The sequence below is a fragment of the Podarcis raffonei genome, chromosome 3 (genome assembly GCF_027172205.1).
Source record: "Podarcis raffonei isolate rPodRaf1 chromosome 3, rPodRaf1.pri, whole genome shotgun sequence".
Classification (NCBI taxonomy): domain Eukaryota; kingdom Metazoa; phylum Chordata; class Lepidosauria; order Squamata; family Lacertidae; genus Podarcis; species Podarcis raffonei.
The window spans coordinates 66,122,601-66,143,899 of record NC_070604.1 but is presented as its reverse complement, the minus strand read 5'-3'; the positions used below and the strand labels follow the sequence as shown (position 1 = coordinate 66,143,899).

The window sequence follows — 21,299 nt, the reverse complement described above, 5'->3', positions numbered from 1 at the left end:
TGATGGCAGTGAGCTCCAGCCATCTTTACCACCCATCTTCAAGATGCTAAGGAGAAGGGGGCTGGGCTTTCTCAGCACAATACATTTCTTTGTAGCTCAACAAGTCATCATGCAACTATAATTTACAGCAGCCATTTCGTCAGACTCCAGGGGTCTGCTGAAAGACCAGCAACGTTTGGCTCTTCTTGAAATTCTTCTATTCCAGCTGGTCATTACAACAACTCTGCATTTAAGAAACAGTGTTGAGTTTTCTTTTTTCTAACTCCCTCTCAAATTCTTTTCCTTTTGGGATAAAAATGATTTAAATAAATAAATAACCTGTGGACCTCCAGGCGTTGTTGGACTCCAACTACCATCAGCCCAGCCAGCATGGCCAGTTGTCAGGTATGATATCCAGAGGACCACCCTTGTTTTATAGGTTCCCTAATGCAACATATATTCTCACAAGGTGCTGGCAAATGGGTGAAACAGATTATTATGTAATAATAACCGGTACTTTAAATATAATAAATATCATAATCCTAACAGGATACTTTACTCAGTCACATAAAAACCCAGCTGTGCATATTTGCAAATGAAATTTGGCATCTTCTGGGAATAAAGAAAAATCTCATTTATTTGAGGAACATTTGCTCAACTGCAAATAGTAACTAGAACAAGTAGTAGTAGCAATTCTACAGAAGGAATACAAATGCAGACAGTAGAATAGCAACAGAAAATATGGAGGAACATACCCTCAGACCATAATAGCTAAATTAGCTAATGCTTCAGACATTTCGACAATCGGCACACACAAAACATGCACAAATTAGTTGTGCTTCCAAGTAACATGAAGGAATTTGTACATTTTTTTTGTGCGACTGTGATCCACATCCAAGCCCAGCAAGGCCAAAAGCCTCTCATGTCCAGGGACATATCTTTGCCAGTTTTGGATATGATTACTGTACTGTATTTCAAAGTAAGGAAATGACACCACCAACAAACAAGGTGTAATGATAGTAAGCAGAAATCCAAGTGCCCTGTAAGTGGAGATAAGAGGTTCATTAAAATACCAGCAAAGACAGCAGCCTTCACCCCAGAATCTTTCAGTAGCAGAATAGTGGAATATGCAATAATGCAGAAAAGTGCCTCCAACAGAGTGCCTACAGAGTGCAAAAACAGCTATTGAAAAGAGTGAGGCAGTCTCATTTTAGGAGGACAATGAAGAGGTACCATGGAAATTGTCTTTTATTTTTATATTTTTACTATGTGGCAAGATAGGTAGATCTGTCAAACTCTTGAAATAATAATAAGGAAACAAGGAAACTTGAAGCAGGGCAGACCTCCTCCTTGCCCGCTGGTACCATCATGCCACGGCCTTATCTGGCAGAGGAAAGGACTTTTCCTTCCGCACAGCATCGCTATATATCCCATTGCATCTGCACGCAGTGGAAATCATGCCTTTCAGAACAAATAATCCGGTTCCCCGGTCCCGTCCCTCATCATATATGAAGCAGAGCATGTGCGAAAGAAGTCTGGAACCGGGGATCAGCAGTCGCTTCTTCAGAAGCAAATTCCAGAGTACGGATGCAACAGCCTTAATTCCGTAAGTAATAAGGAAGAAGATGATGATAACAAAATAAAACTATTCCCGCAATAGTTGCTTGCACTCCTCCGGGGCCATTATCCTCCGGAATAATAATTTATACTAGTGTTGAAAGTTAGCATAATTCCCGGAGATAATGGCCGCGAATAAAATGCAAGGCGCCCTTGTGTTTTTCAATAAGGGAGAGCGACGCGGAGGTGTTGCCAGACTCCGGGACAGCCTCGGTCACGCTCCCCCGGTGCGAAACTCGCTTCCCTTTCGCTGCGTCACCGGCGCTGCCGGCCGCAAGGACTCCCGTTGCTCCTCCTCCCTCCTTTACGACACCCGCTCCCGCCACCGTGCAGCTGGGGAAGAGAACGCGCGCGCGCGGCGTAGCCGGAAAGCGCCGCTGCGAGCCTGCTCTGGCAAGTCCTCCGCCCCACCCCTCACCGGAACCGGATCGAATCTTCAGGGCGTCCGGGGGAGCGGCTGCCTCTCTCGCCTGCTCTTCTCTCTTCCTCCCTCCACGTTCGAGCTGCTTTACGCGCAGGAGGCGGGAGAGCGACCAAGCGGTGAGTCTTGTGTGTGTGTGAGAGAGAGAGAGAGAGAGAGAACACGGACGCAGGACGGGACGCGTCTTGAGGGCTTTTCTCTCTGTCTGTCTGTGCTGCCCTCGGTGGGCTCGAACTACGGCTGCTGCTGCTGCTCCCTGCCGGTCGACAAGTAAACAAATGGCGGCTGGCAGGGAGGTGGGTCGGTGCGTGGTGTGGAGCTGCGGGGTCCCCCTCTGGCTCCTGCCTGAGCAGGACGGGCCCGGCCTGGTCTGGGGCGGCCAGCCCACCTTCTCGCACGGCTGTGAAGCGGGGTGGGAGTGATGGTAGTCGTTGGGGGCCGGAGGGGGGGGGGCAATGACTGGCTGACAGCTGGCGCGGTCCTTTCTGAGAAGGCCCCGGGAGGTGCTTTCCTTGGGGCAGTGGCGCTGTTGCTTTTGGCCTCCCCCGCCCCCCCGTTGTGTTTAAAGACGGGTCTCAAAGGAGGGTAGGGGTGGGTGCCAGGGAGGGAGGGGGAAGATACGCCTGTGGCGCTGGCTCCTTCTCTTCGCAGCCCGCCCCTCCCCTCCTCTTCTCTCGTTCCCCTTCGGTGTAGATGGAAACAATGGACAGAGGGGAATGGACCGCCTCCTCCTTGAGCCGATTACTTAGCATGGCTACGGCAGGAATATGCGGAGCTGCTCAACCACACACACACAACACACACAGACGCCCAGCTCCCAGTGGTCAGAAAAGCCCTGTTGTGAGTTGGGGTGTGTTGGTGCGGCTGCTGCAGGGCATCGTCCCCACCTCAAGGGAAGGTGTTACACAAATTAGTACAGAGAAGCGTGTTAGATTCACCGGCGGGGATTTCCCTGGGTTCCTATATGGGTGTGTGTTAAAAATAAATGGTTAAATGCAAGGGCAGTTCTGCCCTAGATGACTTGGCTCCATTGAGGGTTGTCCTGTGGTTAAGCCTGAGCCTTAAAAGGAGACAGCATCGTTCCCTATGTTAAACATATGGGAGGGAAGGAGTATTGCTCTGCCTGTCACTTGTTATAAGGAGGAATAGAACACAATGGAAAGCGGTATTGATTCTTGGAATAGCTTCTTCTTGAAACATCTTTGCCTACGTATCTAATATGGAAGAGTCTGTAATAATCACTCGCCTATTGAAAATGAATGGATGGGTATAATGTTTTGTAAATGTTTGTAAGCTGAAAGCAGAATGCAGTAAAAGCTACAGTTTGGGAAAGGAGACATTGTAGTAATTGTGAAATAAGAGAACCTTGTCAGATTTTTGAAAAGACATCAAACAGTGACCATAGGAACTATTGTTCAGAGAGGAGTATGAACACTACTTTAGTTCTCTGAAAGAATTTCCCTGTCACATTTTGTTGGCATCTACTGTAACAGTATAGTTTGTAGTTTTTGTGCTACGTAGTAAAAAAATAATTGGTAGTGAAAGAATATAGCTGGGACATGTGTTATGCCAAAGTATATATATGGCTTAAGCCTGAATTTAAAAAGAGGGGTGTGGGATAATCCTGTTCAATAAAACATTATCAAATATGAAATTCTTTAATCAACATGGTTTGTATATGTATCTGATAATGCTTATTTTATCTGAAATAAGTTGTTACAATTGTGAGCAGCTCTTTGAAAATAAGTCTTAGAGTCATTCAGTATTTGAGGCTAGGCACTGAACTTCTGTATTCACAAACTTTAACCTTTTCCTTCACCTTCTCCCTACATTATTTTAGGTGTAATCAAGGGGTGCAGATGTGGTGACTGGGTGGATAATGTAATATGTATGTGCTTAAGCAAGCTTTGAGGCGGCTTCCTATTTTTACATACTACTTTAATGTCTCTTAAAGATGTCCTGCAGTACTTCCAGAGTTTTCAGAAATTACATAGCTTTGGAAACCATATGGAGAAACTATTGCCCAGCTGTAGTACATTAAGCCATTAGATCTGTGAAGTTGTTTCTGAAAACACTTCAATCCCAACCACATTTTTTGAGATTAAGCCCATTTGATTTTAATGGAATTTACTATATTAAATAGCAATTCATGGGCAGTAACACCTTGGGGTGGGGGGTTCTCTCCACATTATGTCATACATCAGATTATATTCCCAATCTAGAAACACACAGCTGCAGGCTATAGACATGCTGCTCAATGCAACGAGCTTTGTGTTGAGCAGAGCTTGGGTGCTGACAGCTCTTGCTGAGAAAGAGAAGACTATTGGTGTCTGGAATCTGTTTCCATCAGACCTAACCACACTGACCATCTGGTCAAAGCTCCATGTGTTTCTCCAATCCAGCAAGTAGCAGCAAACTTTACAGCTATTGAAGCTGGGCGCAGATTTTTCTCTGCATCATCATTTCTCTGTGCCTCATCTGTCCCCTAGGCCCCAATTTAGAACTCTATTTCTCTAGGTGCAGATGTTAGAACAGGGCATATCAGCAAAAACAAGCCAGCCTATCTAGTAAACCAGTACAGTATCTTGCTTTTAAATTAAATCCAAAGTTTGAAAGTATCAATTGGGCTACAGATATTTAAAATTAAAATAAATGGGTACAAAACACACTCGGTGTCCAGAACCATGATGAAGGAATGTAGGCAGTATTTGCATAATTGTGAAATATTGAAAACACATTGCCAGGTGTTTTAGCTACTAGCATTTTGAGAGAACTAACCACTTTTATTATATTTTAATCTAAATTTCATAAACACCTTTAATTTCTATCAAGTGAAAACTAACAGTACTATTAGCATAAGCTGTAAATGTATGGAACAGTGTAGAATATATAGATATACCTGAAGGAACGTCTCCATCTCCATTGTTTTGCCCAGAAACTCAGGTACAGCGCTGAGGGCCTTCTGGCACTTCCTTTACTGCAAGAAGCGTAGTTACAAGGAACCAGACAGAGAGCCTTCTTGGTAGTGGCACCCGCCCTGTGGAACGCCCTGTCATCAGATGTCAAAGAAATAAACAACTGTCTGACTTTTAGAAGACATCTGAAGGCAGCCCTGTTTAGGGAAGCTTTTAATATTTGATGAATTATTGTATTTTAATAATTTGTTGGAAGCCGCCCAGAGTGGCTGGGGAAACAGCCAAATGGGCAGGTTATAAATAAATTATTATTATTATTAAGCTTAAAAATAAGGCATTAGTAAATGGGTAGCTATACACCGCAAGATGCATGAAATAGCCTTTACTACAGGGATGGGAAACATTTTGGGGGGTTGAGAGCTTCAGTGGGAGACCTGTTGGAGTTGCATTTGGGCAGCAGCACAGCCAAAACCAAAAGCAGGTGGGATCTGAATATTCAGTTAAATAAATTGTTTCAGAAACAATTTATTGAATATTGAATATTAAAACTAAGATTAGAGAATTAATGTCAACACAGGCATAAGTCTGATAGTGCTCCCTGACATCCTTATTTTGATATTTGCTTTCTTTTGTTTGTAACTATATCCACACCTCTTCCTTAATGGTTTTATTACTGCCATTTGCCATTTCCCTTTGTTTGTATTTTTATTCCTTTTATTTGGCATGTCACACTTCCATGTTTGTGTCCATTCATTCCCTCCCCACATTTTTAAATTACTTTTGTTTTCTTGAGCTGTCTCCTTTCATTAATTGTGAGGTGCGAAGGGGTTTATTTCCCCCCTCTCCTTTGCAAAACAGACATGTCACTATCTGATGCTCTTAATTCGAGAGCAGCAGCAGGCAACCATAAAGTACACAAGACAGAGTACATAGTAGACTTTCAACCAGATGTGCTTATGGTCAGAAGGAAAGACAATAGCAAGGGGCTATAGGACCAGCACTGAGTTCGGTGCTGCAGTGCAGAAGATGAAAATAAAGTTATGGGTGACCGAAAAGGCAAAAATAAGGTTATAATGCACTGGTGGGGTAAATTTAGCAGTGGAGGTAGAGGGCAACCAGTTGAATGCAGATTTCTTTCCTATGTATAGTTACACCTATCCTGGGTTTTATTTTGTACATTTATTTGGTGGTCCAGGCTCAATCTTACAAACTCTGGATGTTTCTAAAAATGTTATTTTGAGAAAAATGAACCTCTTCCTTTTCTAAATTTATGTTAATTTCTAGACGTAATGTTTGACAAATTGTGTATAAAATACTATGTCCTCAGTGTTGTGTATAAAATAATATGTCCTCAGTGTCTCAGATTCCAAGCTACATAAGTGGCTTCTTTAGGGCAAGTGCAACTACAGAAATTAACAATTGGCAGACTGTAGTGTAATGTGTGTGGTAGATTTCTCACCCAATCCTAAAGCTGAATGTTTCTTTTAAAGATTACCTTTGTATAAACACAGTACTGTGCAAAGCTATAATCCTTAAATGCAAACAGAGATGAAACATCAATTTAGTTGTAGCATTTAACAGAGAAGGAAAAGTTTCATCTATAGGTCAGGTATTTTCAGTGTTGATGTTTTAGAATAATGTCATGGATCATTGACAATTTGTACTGATTACAGAAGTGACTATTCTTAAGAGTCCAGAGTTTCACAGAAACCTGGCCAGATCCTAAGGAAGACCTCTTTCCCAGTGCAGTGAACTGGATGATAGTCTTGGACATTTGCAGTCTGTGCTCCTCTGATGTTTGCCTCATCTTGCTTCATGCTTCATCATGACTCCTGTGTTCCAGTTCCTGTTCAGAGATGCTTATAATTATGGCACGTGACTAGTAAGAAAATCTAGGCCACATGGTGTAATTGGGAGAGGAGAAGGCAGAAAATTTCTGGAGCAAACTGCAAAGCCTATGGTGCCTGAAACCAAATGAAGGATTGGGTATTTGGCTGGAGAGCAAAGGGCCCTCAGGCTACAATCATAACATTCTATGGATGCAGTTTAAAAACCTGGAACTTACACACAGCTATTCTTGACTTCATGGGCTTTTTTACATTTAAGTGATCAATTGTTTTCCCCCAACTCTAGAACAGTTGTTGGACTCTTAAAGAGAACCCTCTCCCTTAAATGTTTCATACGCTACTTCTGCACAGCCTGCTACATGTGAGGAGAAATGTGCAGAAACGTGTTGCACATTAAATTTGACTCTTTGCTTTGGTTCCTATTCTAATTTAACCAGGTAGTGCTTCTGTGACTGATCTAGCTAAGTTCTTTTTTTCTGCTATGTTTGTGTAACAGCCTACTATACCAAGTACTTAGGAAAATAAAGCATGTGATAATGAAAGCGGATCTGTCAGAAAGATACTTTTTATCTTTAATAAAAAGATATTTTAAAAACATATTTTTAAAACAATTATGTTTACTGAGACATTAAGAAAATCAGTTATTCTGAACTGCCATCTCAAAGCTAAACATTTGTAATGAAATGATTGTAATCTAGTAATAAACTTAAAATTCTAATTGAAAATAGTGAAATAAACAGAATCCTATGTCACCTAAAAAGCAAAGACAGAATAAAATTAGATATTTTATCCCATGCTTTGCTTGACGTGTGTAGTATATGTATGTGCAATAATAAGGAATTTATTGCCTACTTTTGGATGTGCTAAATATTGTAAAATAATTGAAAGTCTATTGCAGAAATATTTCCATTGTACATGAATTTATAGACTAAGGTAACAGCAACAAACAATATGCTATGATTTTCTTCCTGCCACTTTATTGGCCAGATACTGAAATTAATTAGTTTCTGGAGGCAAGATAGAGGGTTTGTAGTATCAGCTGTACCAATAGTCTTAAGGTATGTAAATTTAGGCCAGCCATTCTAAAAAGATATTTGAAATGGGAAAGCAGAGCTCACATTGGGGTAGGGGATTGAGATGTTCACAGCAGTGATCCCAGCTCAGACTTTAAAACTGAACATTAGGAAGAGGAAAAGAAGAGGATGATGAAAGGTGCTCATGTAGAGCTCTCAGTGTGATGTAATTTTGATCTGAATTCTGAAAATGGGCAGAAATAATTTAGAACTTGTAAGCAATATTTTTGAGCAATTGAATTTACAAACTAATCTGAAATACTACTTGCTGTTAAGAGGCTTCAGCACATGAGTTTCGCAATCCTGAATTTACACCTGTTTGTGAACTATGATTTGTGAGGGGCTGCTAAATTCATATCAGACCATACTTTGAACTGATGCAGGTTTCCACAGTACAGCTTGGGCTCACTGTGATTTGCTGTTACATCTGAATTCAGAACCACACTTCCATGGTTCTGTCTCAAGAGGCTTACCGGTACTTCCTCATGGAGGTGGGAGTAAATTTATGAACTTGTGAAGTTGAGTTCTAAGCAGATGAAAAACACAAGAAGACAAGCAGCTCTAAAGCACAGTTTGTTCTGAAAGTGCAAACCATGGTGTAGGGTAGGTTCTGAGTTGCACCTAACACAAACCAGAATGTTTGATGTCTCAGTTAACCAATTAGTAAGAGATTACCATATCACCGACTTTTAAACAGTTATCTTAGTGTACTTTATTAAATGTATGAAACGGTTGAAAAATACACACTGACATGTTGTTAAAATTCCAGTGTTCAAAGTTTAAAGTGTAGCTATAGTAACTGGATACACAAGAAGCAGAGAAGGAGTTGAATTACACTTTGAATACCAAGAGCTTTCTATTTCAAGTCATTATTATGCTCTTAGTTGTTCATACAAACATTGGTCATCGGGTTGTTTGCTACAGCTGGAATTTTAGTTTTGGCAGCAGACGTTCCAAACACACTTTGAGAGCTCTAGTCAGCTGATTGTAGTATGTACAATAACATCAGGTGATCTGTACCTTCTGAGAGCAGTGTACATCTCACCAGAACTGTGTGTATTTTTAGGTTTCTTGGTTGGTAACAGGCAAGCACGCATACTTCAGCATCTCAGATGAACTGAACCCAGTTGCTGACATTGCCTAATCAGAAATGAGCAGCTGTTCTGCCTAGGTTTGTTCATTAGTAAGAGACCAGTATATCAGAAGCTGTTATCTTACCGTACTGGTTGGAAATCAAGTTTCACAATGGTCAATAAGACTGGGTTTTGGTGAGCAAGTGTCTAGGAGCAGGTTGAAATATGTTTCCCGTGTTTGTTTCACCAGAATTGCAGTTCAACTACCTTGCTCTTCCAAGTGAATGTAGTGTAGTTAGTTCTATGAAAAATAATACTTTGAATTGTCAGAATTTTAAAAGGTACGGTGTTGGCACTTGCAGGTTTTGCAGGCCCTTTCTCTAAGATACCAGTGCTGGCAACTAGCAAAGAGGGATTGGGAGGGGAATTCTTGGAAAATAATGCACAGGCATTGTGTGCATGCTTGCTTTAAAAAGAACTGAAAACATTGTAACACTTCGACCACAGCATCAAATAAAACAATCCAAAATAAAACATCACTGGAGTATACAAATATAAAGTATACATTCAAAGGAACATAATTAACAGGAAACTAAAATATTCTATTAAACATTTAAAAAGAAAACATTACTAAAGGAAGTCAAATATAAAATGCACATTTAAAACAGCACAATTAGCAAAAGAATAAAATATTATCATAAGCCTAGAAGATATCTGCTGCTGTTGCTGCCAATCCTGGTTCATGGTGAGCAGCGACTGGAAGCTGAGGCTTGATGACCTAGGTCTGCACTAAGAGGTAGCCAAGATGGTCTCTGGCCTCTTAAGCAGCCTCAGCTTTCGCAGCTAGAGTCCATCAGGGCCCCACCCTCTCAAGCCAGGTGGAAAAAGGCACGGAACATGTCTTGCAGGACTCTCACCCAAAAGTCCTGCAATTCTCTGCTCCTGAACCAGCATACAAAATCATTTTTATTGGTAGAACTGAGCTAAGGGCATTGGTTAACTTTTTCCCTGTCCATCACCACATAAATTTCTCTATCAGTATGTTGTTTCCTTTCCTTCTTGTCCCAGTGTGCTTTCTTTGTTTTCTTACTTCTTGATCACTTCTGTTTCTCTCTCCATATAACCCTTCCTGTCTCACTATTAATGCAGTGACCTGTAACAGCTTCTTCTTGCTATTCTTTGAAAGTACTTTCTGACTTCTAGGAATTGGAATAATATTTGTCCAACCCTGTAAATTATTTTAAATGCACGATTTTCAGAGGTGGAGCTTTAAAAATAAATTGTTAATTATGCATATAATTCATTTTGAGATGCCTGTTGATAAATAATAAAATATTGGTATAAAAAAGAAAATTCTACAGGTCACAGTTTATGGACAGAGTTCAAATATGATGTCTGAGTAGCATTTATGGGATTTACTGTCACATGCACTGAACTGAAACACGAGATCATCACATCTGACTGTGGAAACTGGTTTAGTACTTGGATTACCAGGAATTAAAATATTACAACCATGAAAAGAACGGCATGGTACTGCATTGTGAAATACCAACAAAGCACCGCATTCTATTATCTGTTGTCTGGTGTTGTATAAATTTAACTTACCTGGATGCTAAATATATTTACTTTCACACATATTTCTTTATTTGAATAGAACTTACTTCCATGGAAATGTGCTTTGAATTGCAATATTGAAAATCATAACAACAGTTTATATGCCCACATGTTTTGTAAAACCCCAGTGACTTATTTGTTAAGGGAGTAGTGGAGTTTAGAACAGAAAAGTGTGTGTGCGTGTGTACATGCTTATTCCATTCTGTGCTTACTGCTTCTGAAGCAGCTTCACAAAACACAGCTAAGGTGCATTGGTATATAGCAGGCTGTTTCCACAGTTGATTGCAATGTCCACACATGGACAACATCTACTTCTCTGCTAGTCTATCAAAAAACGTGCCTTGTGAAAGAATGTTAATAATTTTTAAAGTTTACATTGGTGTTAAGAACATTGTGTGTGTGTGTGTGTGTGTGTGTGTGTGTGTGTATTTTCTAATCAAGTCAGTATACTATAATTCAAAGGTTGATATTATTTTTAAAAAATTAACTTTACTGAAAATGATTTGTTACAGGAAAAAATCAACCTGAACTCTATTCCAGCAATAACAAACTGGTAAGTAAGCTCTTATAACAAGGGGGCTGGAGGGCGGGGGGTGGGGAGAAAACACAAGGAAATACATTGAATGGGAAAACTAATGGTGGGGAAACATCATCAGATATGCTGCTATCATAATTGGATGCTTTCAACCATAAGAGTTTATCAATTTTGTAGTTCTTGCAATAGATGTAATTAGCAGTGTAAGTCACTGAATTTTTTCACCTCATAAAGGGGGAAAGGGATATGATAACTCATAGTTTCTGATATCTGATTCTGTTTCTTCCTAGTTTCCTTAGCTGTGGGATTATCCTCATCTGCATATTATACGAATGGAGTCTACACAGAAAAGTCTAATTTCTCTGCTGCCGCTTGGAAGGTCTTGATTTGGTGAGTCAGTTTTCCTGCTCATAGGGATGTTCAAAACCAGTACTGAACCACTTCTTGAGCAAGAGAAGATAGAGCTGAAGCTTGAAAAATGATGTTGCACTTATAAGTAGCAGAATTTGCTCCAAGGCCTGATGTATTTGAATGGCTTATGAGCTGAGGAGTTCTTGCATTTGTTGCAAGTTCACTAGCTGGCTTTGGCCAATTTATTTTTATTTCTTTAAAGCATTTTTATCCCACTCTTCTGCCAAAAGGGCTCCCAGAGTGGCTTAGAACTAGAAAACAACCTTACCCACAGACCTACAATCCAAAACAGGGATGAGGAGCTTTTCAGCCCAAGGACCACATTCTCCTCTGTGTGAACCTCATGCCAGTGGTGGGCAGGGCCAGAGACAAAAACAAGCAGGGCAATGAATGTGAATTTTACCTTTGTACCAGTAGGTTAGTTTCTACACACTTGCACACCCCTCCCTTTCTTATCTAGGACCAGGTAGAGAGGCCTGAGGTTCCCTGTCCTTGATCTAAAAATACATGGCACAGAAGGCAAAGAGATTGAGAGGGAAGAGGAATAAAAAAGAAGAAGGAAAATTCCACTAATTCTTAAGTTCCTGAATCCCTTTGGGGTGGAGCTGCGTTGAATAATTGGTACCCACCTTGGATTATCTGAAATATGGCTTTTTAAAAGTTAAGCTGAATTTTGTGCATATATTGTCACAATTTTCATCCTTGGGCCTGAATCTTTTTAAGTATTGATGAAAAGAAAGCAGTTACCTTACATGGCTCTCGTCTTCGTGTGTGGTGTCTGCATGGTTTTGGAGTAAGACCCAAGTGTGATTCTTTACTGCATCTGTTAATTTCATCCTTGAATGACTCATGAGTAAAGCAAGAGACTAGAATACTGTTAATGCCATATAGGACTCCTCAATGATGCTCTCTTTCTTTGGTATGATGGTATTGTCAAAGTGATGGGTGTCAACCTTTTTCTATTTCAGGGACTCTCCAAATCTTAGAGGAGCAAGTTCAAGTACGTATTGACAAGATTTGGTTTATTTGAAGAATACAGTTCTTAAATTTGGTGGTGAAACATTTGGGCTTAAAATACATTTTTGGTTTCTTATGCTTTTAGTTTTTTATTGGCTTATTCAAGGGCCAGTTTTTAATTCAGAGACAGTGTAGTAAGGCACATGTTGGATTTGAATGGGAGGTGCATTGAAAACTTTTTCACAGCCATAGCCACATTTCTTGTAAAGTGCTTGTAAAGTGCTTGCAATGTACGTGTGAAGATAAAATTCAATAGTCCTATGTATGAATCTGAACTTAGTTGGGAAAGGATTGATACAATGTGATTAGGCTGTTACCATTTATAACACTCTACTGAAACATATTCAGTAGGCCTTGACCTGGGGTCGTATTGCAGAAGCATCTTCCTTCAAGTTAGTTTTTATGCATTTAAGAGGTGGGTATGGTCTCTAAATTATAGGTTATTCCCCATTATTAGTATTTTCTAGCACACCAAATTCTCCTGCAAAAAAGAGGAAAAAAAGAAAAAAGAGAGAGATCAAGAATTTGGGTTGCATATAGCTCCTGATTACATTGTTTAGCATGTAAAGCACCTTTCCATCAGAGGATCTTAGCAGGTATATATATTCGTGTGTGGTATTAGACAAACGTGAAAGAACTCATTGCTCACTTTATGTTTGTTGGGAAGATACATTCTTAAGCCTAGATCAAACAGTTTTTCTGTAGTGCCTTTTTATAGGTCTTGTGCAGATACACAGGTGTGTGTTGGTGAAGAGCTTTACAGGGTTCCTTCCTCTTTAACAAGGTATTAAAGTCCTTGAAAATTCATATTAGCTGATTATTCACTATTTGATCACTAGAGGGAGCTAAAATACCATTTTGAAATTTAACATAATAAACAAAGGGCTTCCTTGTGTAACTATCAAATAACTTTCGTCTTAGCTTGAAAGCCTTGCTTGCTGCATTTGTATACGCCCAGACAATATCCATTTGTATATGCCCAGACAATATCCTATTTTTGCAAATTTGTTTTGATGTTATCTAGGGTTTGATAAAAATCTATCTTGGAAACAGGTGCCACAGGACTTTGCAGCAGTGAAGTGATTTTGTCACCATGTTTACACTGTCAGCGGGGGGAGGACTTCCTACTGTGCCTGCTTTGAGTGTGCCCGAACGCAAGTAAGTTTCAATGATCCAGTGCTTTTAAAAAACACTAAAAAGGACTAGAAATGTCAATGTGGGATGGTAGTAAAATCCCAAACTTATAAATTTTGTGGAACACTGAGTAGAGCTCCTAGGAAATAGTTTCTCTTTTGGAATGAATGACATACTTTTGAATATAAAGATTGACTGGCAAAACATGTGAAATTATGATTTTTTTATATGCAGTAGCCAAATCTCCGACATACAATGTGCATACAGTGGCACTTGCAGATATTTTATATAACCAGGAGAGTACTTTGCTACAAGTCTGATGCTTGCTTAAAAACAAATATGGACATTTGGTCTGCTTTATCTTCCTCTTTTCCTAGAGCTGAACTTGCCACTGTGGAAGAACATCAACATCTACATTGCGTCAACTGTGTTAGTCGGCGTTGTATGACCAGACCAGAGGCTGGCATTTCGTGTGATTTGATTGGTTGTCCTTTGGTTTGTGGAGCAGTATTTCATTCATGCAAAGCTGCAGAGCATCGCCTTTTATGCCCACTTGAAAGAGTGCCTTGTCTCAACAGTGGCTTTGGCTGTCCATTTACTGTAGCCCGAAACAAAATTGCTGAACATCTAGAAATTTGCCCTGCAAGTGTGGTATGCTGCACTATGGAGTGGAACAGATGGCCTGTCAGTTATGCAGATAGAAAATCTTATGAGAATCTTAGTAAAGATGTTGATGAAGTTGAACAGTTAGACATGGCTCTTGCCCTTCAGGATCAACGAATGCTCCTTGAATCTCTCAAAGTAGCAACTATGACATCGAAAACAGGTGATGAGGTGGTAAAATCCAGAGAACAGACTTCTGTTGCAGGTGCCCCAGATGCTGCACTTTCAAATGGCTTGATGCCTGTAGATGAAGAGTCTTATGGTGCACTTTATCAAGCTACTGTGGAAACGACAAAGAGTTTAGCTACAGCTCTAGATATCCTGAACACTGCTACTAGAGACATAAGCATGTTAAGCTCAAAGCTTGGCATTTCACCACCTAAAACAAGTGAAGATTTTCAGCCAAAAGAGCAAAATTGTAGTAGAATGCATAAAGTAGAACTTGACTGTCTAGATGAAGATAACATGGGAGCAGTTGGTGGTATTCACCTGGATATCTTGAATCAAAATGCGCAGTTGGAACAAAATGGCTCAAGTGACATTTGTTACGACACCATGCAACAGTACAATTTGAATATGGGTCTTGATACCTCTTTATGCAATGGCTTTCATGCAGACAATACAAGCGCAGATACACTGCAAGAGAGTAAAGAACTTGGTATGTGTAATTCTGACCAATCTAATATAGCAAATGGTGTATGTAATGCTTCTCATGTTGAAGCATTGGGTTATTGCAGCCCTATTCCTGTAGCAACACAACTTAAGGAAGAATTACCTCTCCACAGTTTGTCTAACGGCACTGTTAATCATGTATATCTGCCACAGTACTGTAATGAAGAACTGATACAGAAACAAATTGAACAAGACAGACTGAGAAGCATAGATGTATTTTCTTTAATTCCTCATCGTACCTATAATTTCCTTGCAAATCACTACATATCTGCACCAAAGGAAGACAAAGCAGTGGATACATCAGATTTGGAAATAACAGAAGATCCTATGGGTCTTCATGGAATAGATTTAATCACAGCAGCATTACTGTTTTGTCTTGGAGACTCTCCCGGTGGTAGGGGAATATCTGATAGTCGTGTTATTGATGGATACCGTGTTGATTTTGGGACGCAGACGTTTTCTCTCCCTTCTGCAATTCTGGCCACAAATACAATGGTAGGGGAAATTGCTTCAGCCTCTGCATGTGATCATGCAAATCCACAGCTCTCAAATCCAAGCCCTTTCCAGACTCTTGGGCTAGACTTGGTGCTAGAATGTGTGGCTAGATACCAAACAAAGCGTTCAATGTTTACATTTGTTTGTGGTCAGTTGTTTAGACGAAATGAATTTCCTTCGCATTTTAAGAATGTACATGGTGACATTCATGCTGGCCTCAACGGCTGGATGGAGCAGAGGTGTCCTCTGGCGTATTATGGATGTACATATTCTCAACGCAGATTCTGTCCTTCAACGCAAGGGGCAAAGATTATTCATGATCGGCACCTTCGGTCATTTGGGGTTCAGCCATGTATATCTACTGTGCTGACGGAGCCTGATAAGAGATGCTGTTTAGGACTGCGTAGTGATCACCTGAGTAATCTTCCTTTTGAAGTTCTACAACACATTGCAGGTTTTCTAGACGGTTTTAGTTTATGTCAGCTTTCACGAGTGTCGCGATTAATGAGGGATGTGTGCGGAAGTTTATTACAGGCACGAGGAATGGTCATACTGCTGTGGGAAAAGAGGACATATCCAGATGGAAGTTCTTCGTGGCAAATAAAAGAAAAGGTTTGTATGCATAACTATACATGGAATTGCCTTTACCTCTGTTTTAGAATTAGTATGTTCTTTTGTCTATGGGTGGGTCCTCGCCACTGCTAATAAAGATAAAAGAGGAACTAAAAGTAAGAATTGTGCTTTTTGAACAGGAAGCCTCTAGTGCCCCATAAACCCCTGGGCTATGATCTGCCTAGTTCCCCAGCACTAGACAAACCAGTTGTGACCAGGTTAATAATTTAAGAGTATGAAAGCAAAGCAACAAAAATGTTTGCTGCAAGAAAGGCAAAAGACCCTGGAAGCAAATGGCCCCTTGGGAACACAGGTCAGATTCCTCCCTAGCCTTGTCAACCAGTGGCTAGTGAATACCTATAGCAAATAGAGTGGGCAGCAAAGTAATGAGAGTAAGCAAAGAAAACATTAGCCTGTGTGGTGTGTGAATTGATCAGAGGTAAGACCAAAGCTGATGTGTGGCCAAGGCAGTGAGGTGCTGGATGAGCCAAGTGGCTCTGGAGTGTGGGACCCTGGCTGAAGCAGGAGTTTGTAGTGAGTTTATAAAGAATTGGATCTGCAAAAGGTTATGCTAGTGAGCACAAGCTAAATATTGAACATAACTCTTTTCAGTAGTAAAACGTAAACACAACCCTAATAAATATTTGTAGATGGGCTATCTCTGTAATACTAGTGCATTTGATCTAAAACAATTTGAGAATAAAAGAGCACCACATGGTTTAAGGGAATGCTGTTACAAAATCTGTAGATTAAGAATGTGTTAATAATGCCCTGTACCTTTAAAAATATTTATATCCTGCTTTTCATTAAAGATTGGTTCTTGAGGCAGCTAATCATTAGGATCCAGTGTGGTTAAAATTGCCATAGAAGTTCATGTGTTTGTGGCAGAAGGAAGGATGCCTACTGATAACTATTATTTGAGTCTTTCATTTTGACTTACTCTTGCCATAGCTTCTTATTGCTAAGAAAGAAGGATGCAGATGAAAGGTTTTCAGGTTGTCAAACCATTACACTTTGGTTGATAACATCTCACAGGCTTAATTGCCAGTAAGAACATTTCCCTCCTCCCCACACTCTTTACTTTTGGCAATAAGTGGCTAGTGTTACATCTACAGGTGAAACTCGAAAAATTAGAATATCGTGGAAAAGTTCATTTATTTCAGTAATTCAACTTAAAAGGTGAAACTAATATATGAGATAGACTCATGACATGCAGAGCGAGATATGTCAAGCCTTTATTTGTTATAATTGTGATGATCATGGCGTACAGCTGATGAAAACCCCAAATTAACAATCTCAGAAAATTAGAATATTGTGAAAAGGTGCTGTAGCTATTCAATCCATAACACCTGCAATGGGTTCCTGAGCCTTTAAATGGTCTGTCAAGTCTGGTTCAGTAGGAAGCACAATCATGGGGAAGGCTGCTGACCTGACAGTTGTGCAGAAAGCCATCATTGAGACCCTCCACAAGGAGGGAAACCCTCAAAAGGTAATTGCAGAAGAAGTTGGATGTTCCCAAAGTGCTGTATCGAAGCACATTAATGGAAAGTTATGCAGAAGGGAAAAGTGTGGAAGAAAAAGGTGCACAAACAGCAGGAATGACCGCAGCCTGGAGAGGATTGTCAGGAAAAGACCATTCAAACATGTTGGGGACTTTCACAAGGAGTGGACTGAGGCTGGAGTTAGTGCATCAAGAGCCGCCACACACAGACGGATCCTGGAAATGGGCTTCAAATGTCGTATTCCTCTTGTCAAGCCGCTCCTGAACAAGAAATGTCAGAAGCGTCTTACCTGGGCTAAAGAAAAAAAGAACTGGTCTGTTGCTCAGTGGTCCCAAGTCCTCTTTTCTGATGAGAGCAACTTTTGCATCTCATTTGGAAAGCAAGGACCCAGGGTCTGGAGGAAGAATGGGGAGGCACACAATGCCAGATGCTTGAAGTCCAGTGTGAAGTTTCCACAGTTTGTGTTGTTTTGGGGAGCCATGTCATCAGCTGGTGTTGGTCCACTGTGCTTCATTAAGTCCAGGGTCAATGCAGCCATCTACCAGATTTTGGAGCACTTCATGCTTCCTTCCTCAGATGAGCTTTATGGAGATGCTGACTTCATTTTCCAGCAGGACCACCTGCCCACACTGCCAAAAGTACCAAAACCTGGTTCAGTGCCCGTGGGATTACTTTGCTTGATTGGCCAGCAAACTCGCCTGAGCTAACCCCATAGAGAATCTATGGGGCATTGCCAAGAGAAAGATGAGAGACATGAGACCAAGCAATGCAGAAGAGCTGAAGGCTGCTATTGAAGCATCCTGGTCTTCCATAACACCTCAGCAGTGCCACAGGCTGATAGCATCCATGCCATGCCGCATTGAGGCAGTAATTGATGCAGAAGGGGCCCAAACCAAGTACTGAGTACATATGCATGCTTCTACTTCTCAGAGGTCCAATATTGCTCTATTTGCAATCCTTGTTTTGCTGATTTTATTTAATATTCTAATTTTCTGAGATTTTCATTTGGGGTTTTCATTAGCTGTACGCCATAATCATCACAATTATAACAAATAAAGGCTTGACATATCTCGCTCTGCATGTCATGAGTCTATCTCATCTATTAGTTTCACCTTTTAAGTTGAATTACTGAAATAAATGAACTTTTCCACAATATTCTAATTTTTCGAGTTTAACCTGTACACCAGCACCTGATAACCAAGCCCTCATCTGAATATATTTTCAAACTATGGTTTGGCAGTAACTGGTTAGCAAAAAAATCAGTTGCAGTTGCAATGTTGGCCAGTTACCTCCCATACCAAAAAGGATGAGGAGCTGGGGGAACAGTCTTGATAATCAAACTGTAGCTTCTTGATCAGACCACTGTATTGTCTTATGAACTTAGGGTTTTGTGTTTACTGCTGTACTGCCATGCACTTAGTAGTTGGGAAACACTGCTTCCAAATACTGTTATAAATGCAGTCTTTGAACCCTGAAAAAGCAGAACTAAATGCACTTTGATAAGAAAAATTTATTTTCTAGGTGTGGCGATTCAGCACAGCTTTTTGTACTGTAAACGAATGGAAATTTGCTGACATTGTAAGCATGGCTGACCACTTGAAGAAATGCAGTTATAATGCTGTAGAGAGACGGGAGGAAGCTGTACCACTACCATGTATGTGTGTCACCCGAGAACTTACAAAAGAAGGACGGTCATTGCGCTCTGTCTTGAAACCTGTACTTTAAACACGAAGAATTTACTCCAATTGCACATACACTCAAGCACCTGATGTAACCTCTATGTAATACTTTGTGACACTTTATTAATTTACTAAATACAATTTCTAGGTAAATCTACTCTGTCACTATGTACATAAATTTTTGAAGTGGCATTTATTTTTTATAATACTGTCTGCTTAGAATTAATGAAAGTTGCCTTAATGTTTGAAACAATGGAACTTGCTGGACAGGGTAGTTTATATAAAACTCCTATCTGTAAACTTTTCATTAAGGATTTCTCTGACTTACGGTTCTGTTTCTTTTTTTTCACTTCTAGAGGTATGCACATTCAGACCGGAACAATTGTATTAACAGGAATCTGACCAAACAGCATATATTTGGTCTCTTTGCAAATAAGGATACAAGTGAGAAGCTGAATGCTACTTAGCATTTAGCAGTGCATATTTTGAACAATCTTTTCCATTTTTGAAAGATTGCTGTGCTCATTTAAGCTGACTCAGTGGTATGTGACACTGTTTCTAGTTAAGTTTCTAGTTAAGGAAGAGACTTACATAGGTTGGGTGCTTTTGGTGTTGATGCAAGTAAGTAAGGGGCGCAATCAAAGCTCTTTGAAGTCCGTTAACAAACTCCAGATTTTAATGAAGCAGAATTCCTTTTAATGACACTTTTTATTGATGGTCAACAAAGGCTGCTGCAACTAAGAGTCTGATGTAGGGCTGGGGAACCTTTAGCCCTCCAGATGTTTCTGCCCTCCAGTTCCCATCAGAACTAGCCAGCATGGTCAGAAATCAGGGATGATGGAAATTGCAGTTCAGCCAAAGGTTCCCCAGCTCTGGTGTAATGGAACAAAAGTTAATTTTATTTCAGACTTAAATGTATACCTAGACTAGCATTTTGGATTAATAAATTTTCTCCCATCTTCTGTTGGCAAAGATTGATAAAAGGTGAACTTGAACAAAATTCATGTTGCTTGTTGTAAATTAGCTACAAAGGATCCACAATTTTTAATTCATTGATCTAATGAAGGGCTTGTTTTGTGGTATCAGTGTAGTACATTTTATTGTTAACATGTCTACAGATGTACTAGTTGCTTCCAGGCTATTTTAATTTGCATAGGACTCTTGATTCTGAGCACACTTTGAAGTTGGTTCCACTGAAATTTGGAATTTGCTTCTAAGCAAATGCTTTTAGGCTAGAGGTGTCATGCCATCTTTATAAGATGAAAACCTGTTCATTGCAAACAGCATATCTTAAATGCATGTTCATCTTTATCATGACTCCATGGTTTTCCAGTCTTCCATAATGAGGACATTGTGTTGAATGTTTACTGTAATTATTAGAATGCCTTTAACTGTACTACCATAACTCTCTTTATACCATACTGCTAGTTTGAGCTTGTGCCATAGACTAAAACCAAGATTGTATTAAAAGGGTGTTCCATTTTGAAAAAAAGATGGTTATAAAAATGGCTACATTTGAAATGTTTATAATGAAATCATTTAAGTACTTGATCCAAGAGTTTATATGTTCAGCATATATGACTCCAATCTGGGAAATAATTGCCTTTTTCATAACAAGTTGCCCCATTTTTTGAAAAACAAACCTCAGCCTCATTCTCTAGTGCCATATATTGATAACATTAAGGAACACGAATGCTTGCTCTACATGGCTTTTGGTAATGCATGCATCTTGGGATCAGTTAACTTTTCTCACAAAGCTGCCTTTCTCTTTGAAGGGTCTAGAGAATTTTCCTTTAATCCTGCATAATTTTTCTTCAATCAATAGAACACTTCTAATTTTAGTTGTTTTAAAACTTGAGAAGAGGACATTATTATGAACATTCTTTGTAAATTCAAGTATACTGCTCTTACAACCAATAAATCTCTAGTACCCAGGTATAGACATTTTCTTCAAGAATCTGTGGGAACTTGCCATTCTCCAAAACAGAGATGTAAGCCCAGGAACAACCAAGAATGTCCTTTCCACAGCTTTTACAAGAT

At 40.0% G+C, this 21,299-nt stretch overlaps 1 protein-coding gene across 4 annotated transcripts; it reads left to right on the top strand.

The window, feature by feature from the left end:
• Positions 1 to 1,953: 1,953 nt before the first annotated feature.
• Positions 1,954 to 21,195, top strand: FBXO30 (F-box protein 30). Of its 4 annotated transcripts, none has more exons than XM_053382096.1 (7): positions 1,954 to 2,136; positions 11,052 to 11,092; positions 11,365 to 11,464; positions 12,454 to 12,485; positions 13,556 to 13,660; positions 14,014 to 16,078; positions 19,102 to 21,195. In XM_053382096.1, the coding sequence occupies exons 5-7, from the start codon at positions 13,596 to 13,598 to the stop codon at positions 19,303 to 19,305; spliced, it is 2,334 nt and encodes a 777-aa protein (XP_053238071.1). In that variant the 5' UTR covers positions 1,954 to 2,136; positions 11,052 to 11,092; positions 11,365 to 11,464; positions 12,454 to 12,485; positions 13,556 to 13,595; the 3' UTR covers positions 19,306 to 21,195. The 4 variants fall into 4 exon arrangements, with proteins under 4 accessions (XP_053238071.1, XP_053238073.1, XP_053238074.1 ...); XM_053382098.1 differs by having other exon boundaries at positions 13,527 to 13,660; XM_053382099.1 differs by lacking the exons at positions 11,365 to 11,464; positions 12,454 to 12,485.
• Positions 21,196 to 21,299: the final 104 nt, after the last annotated feature.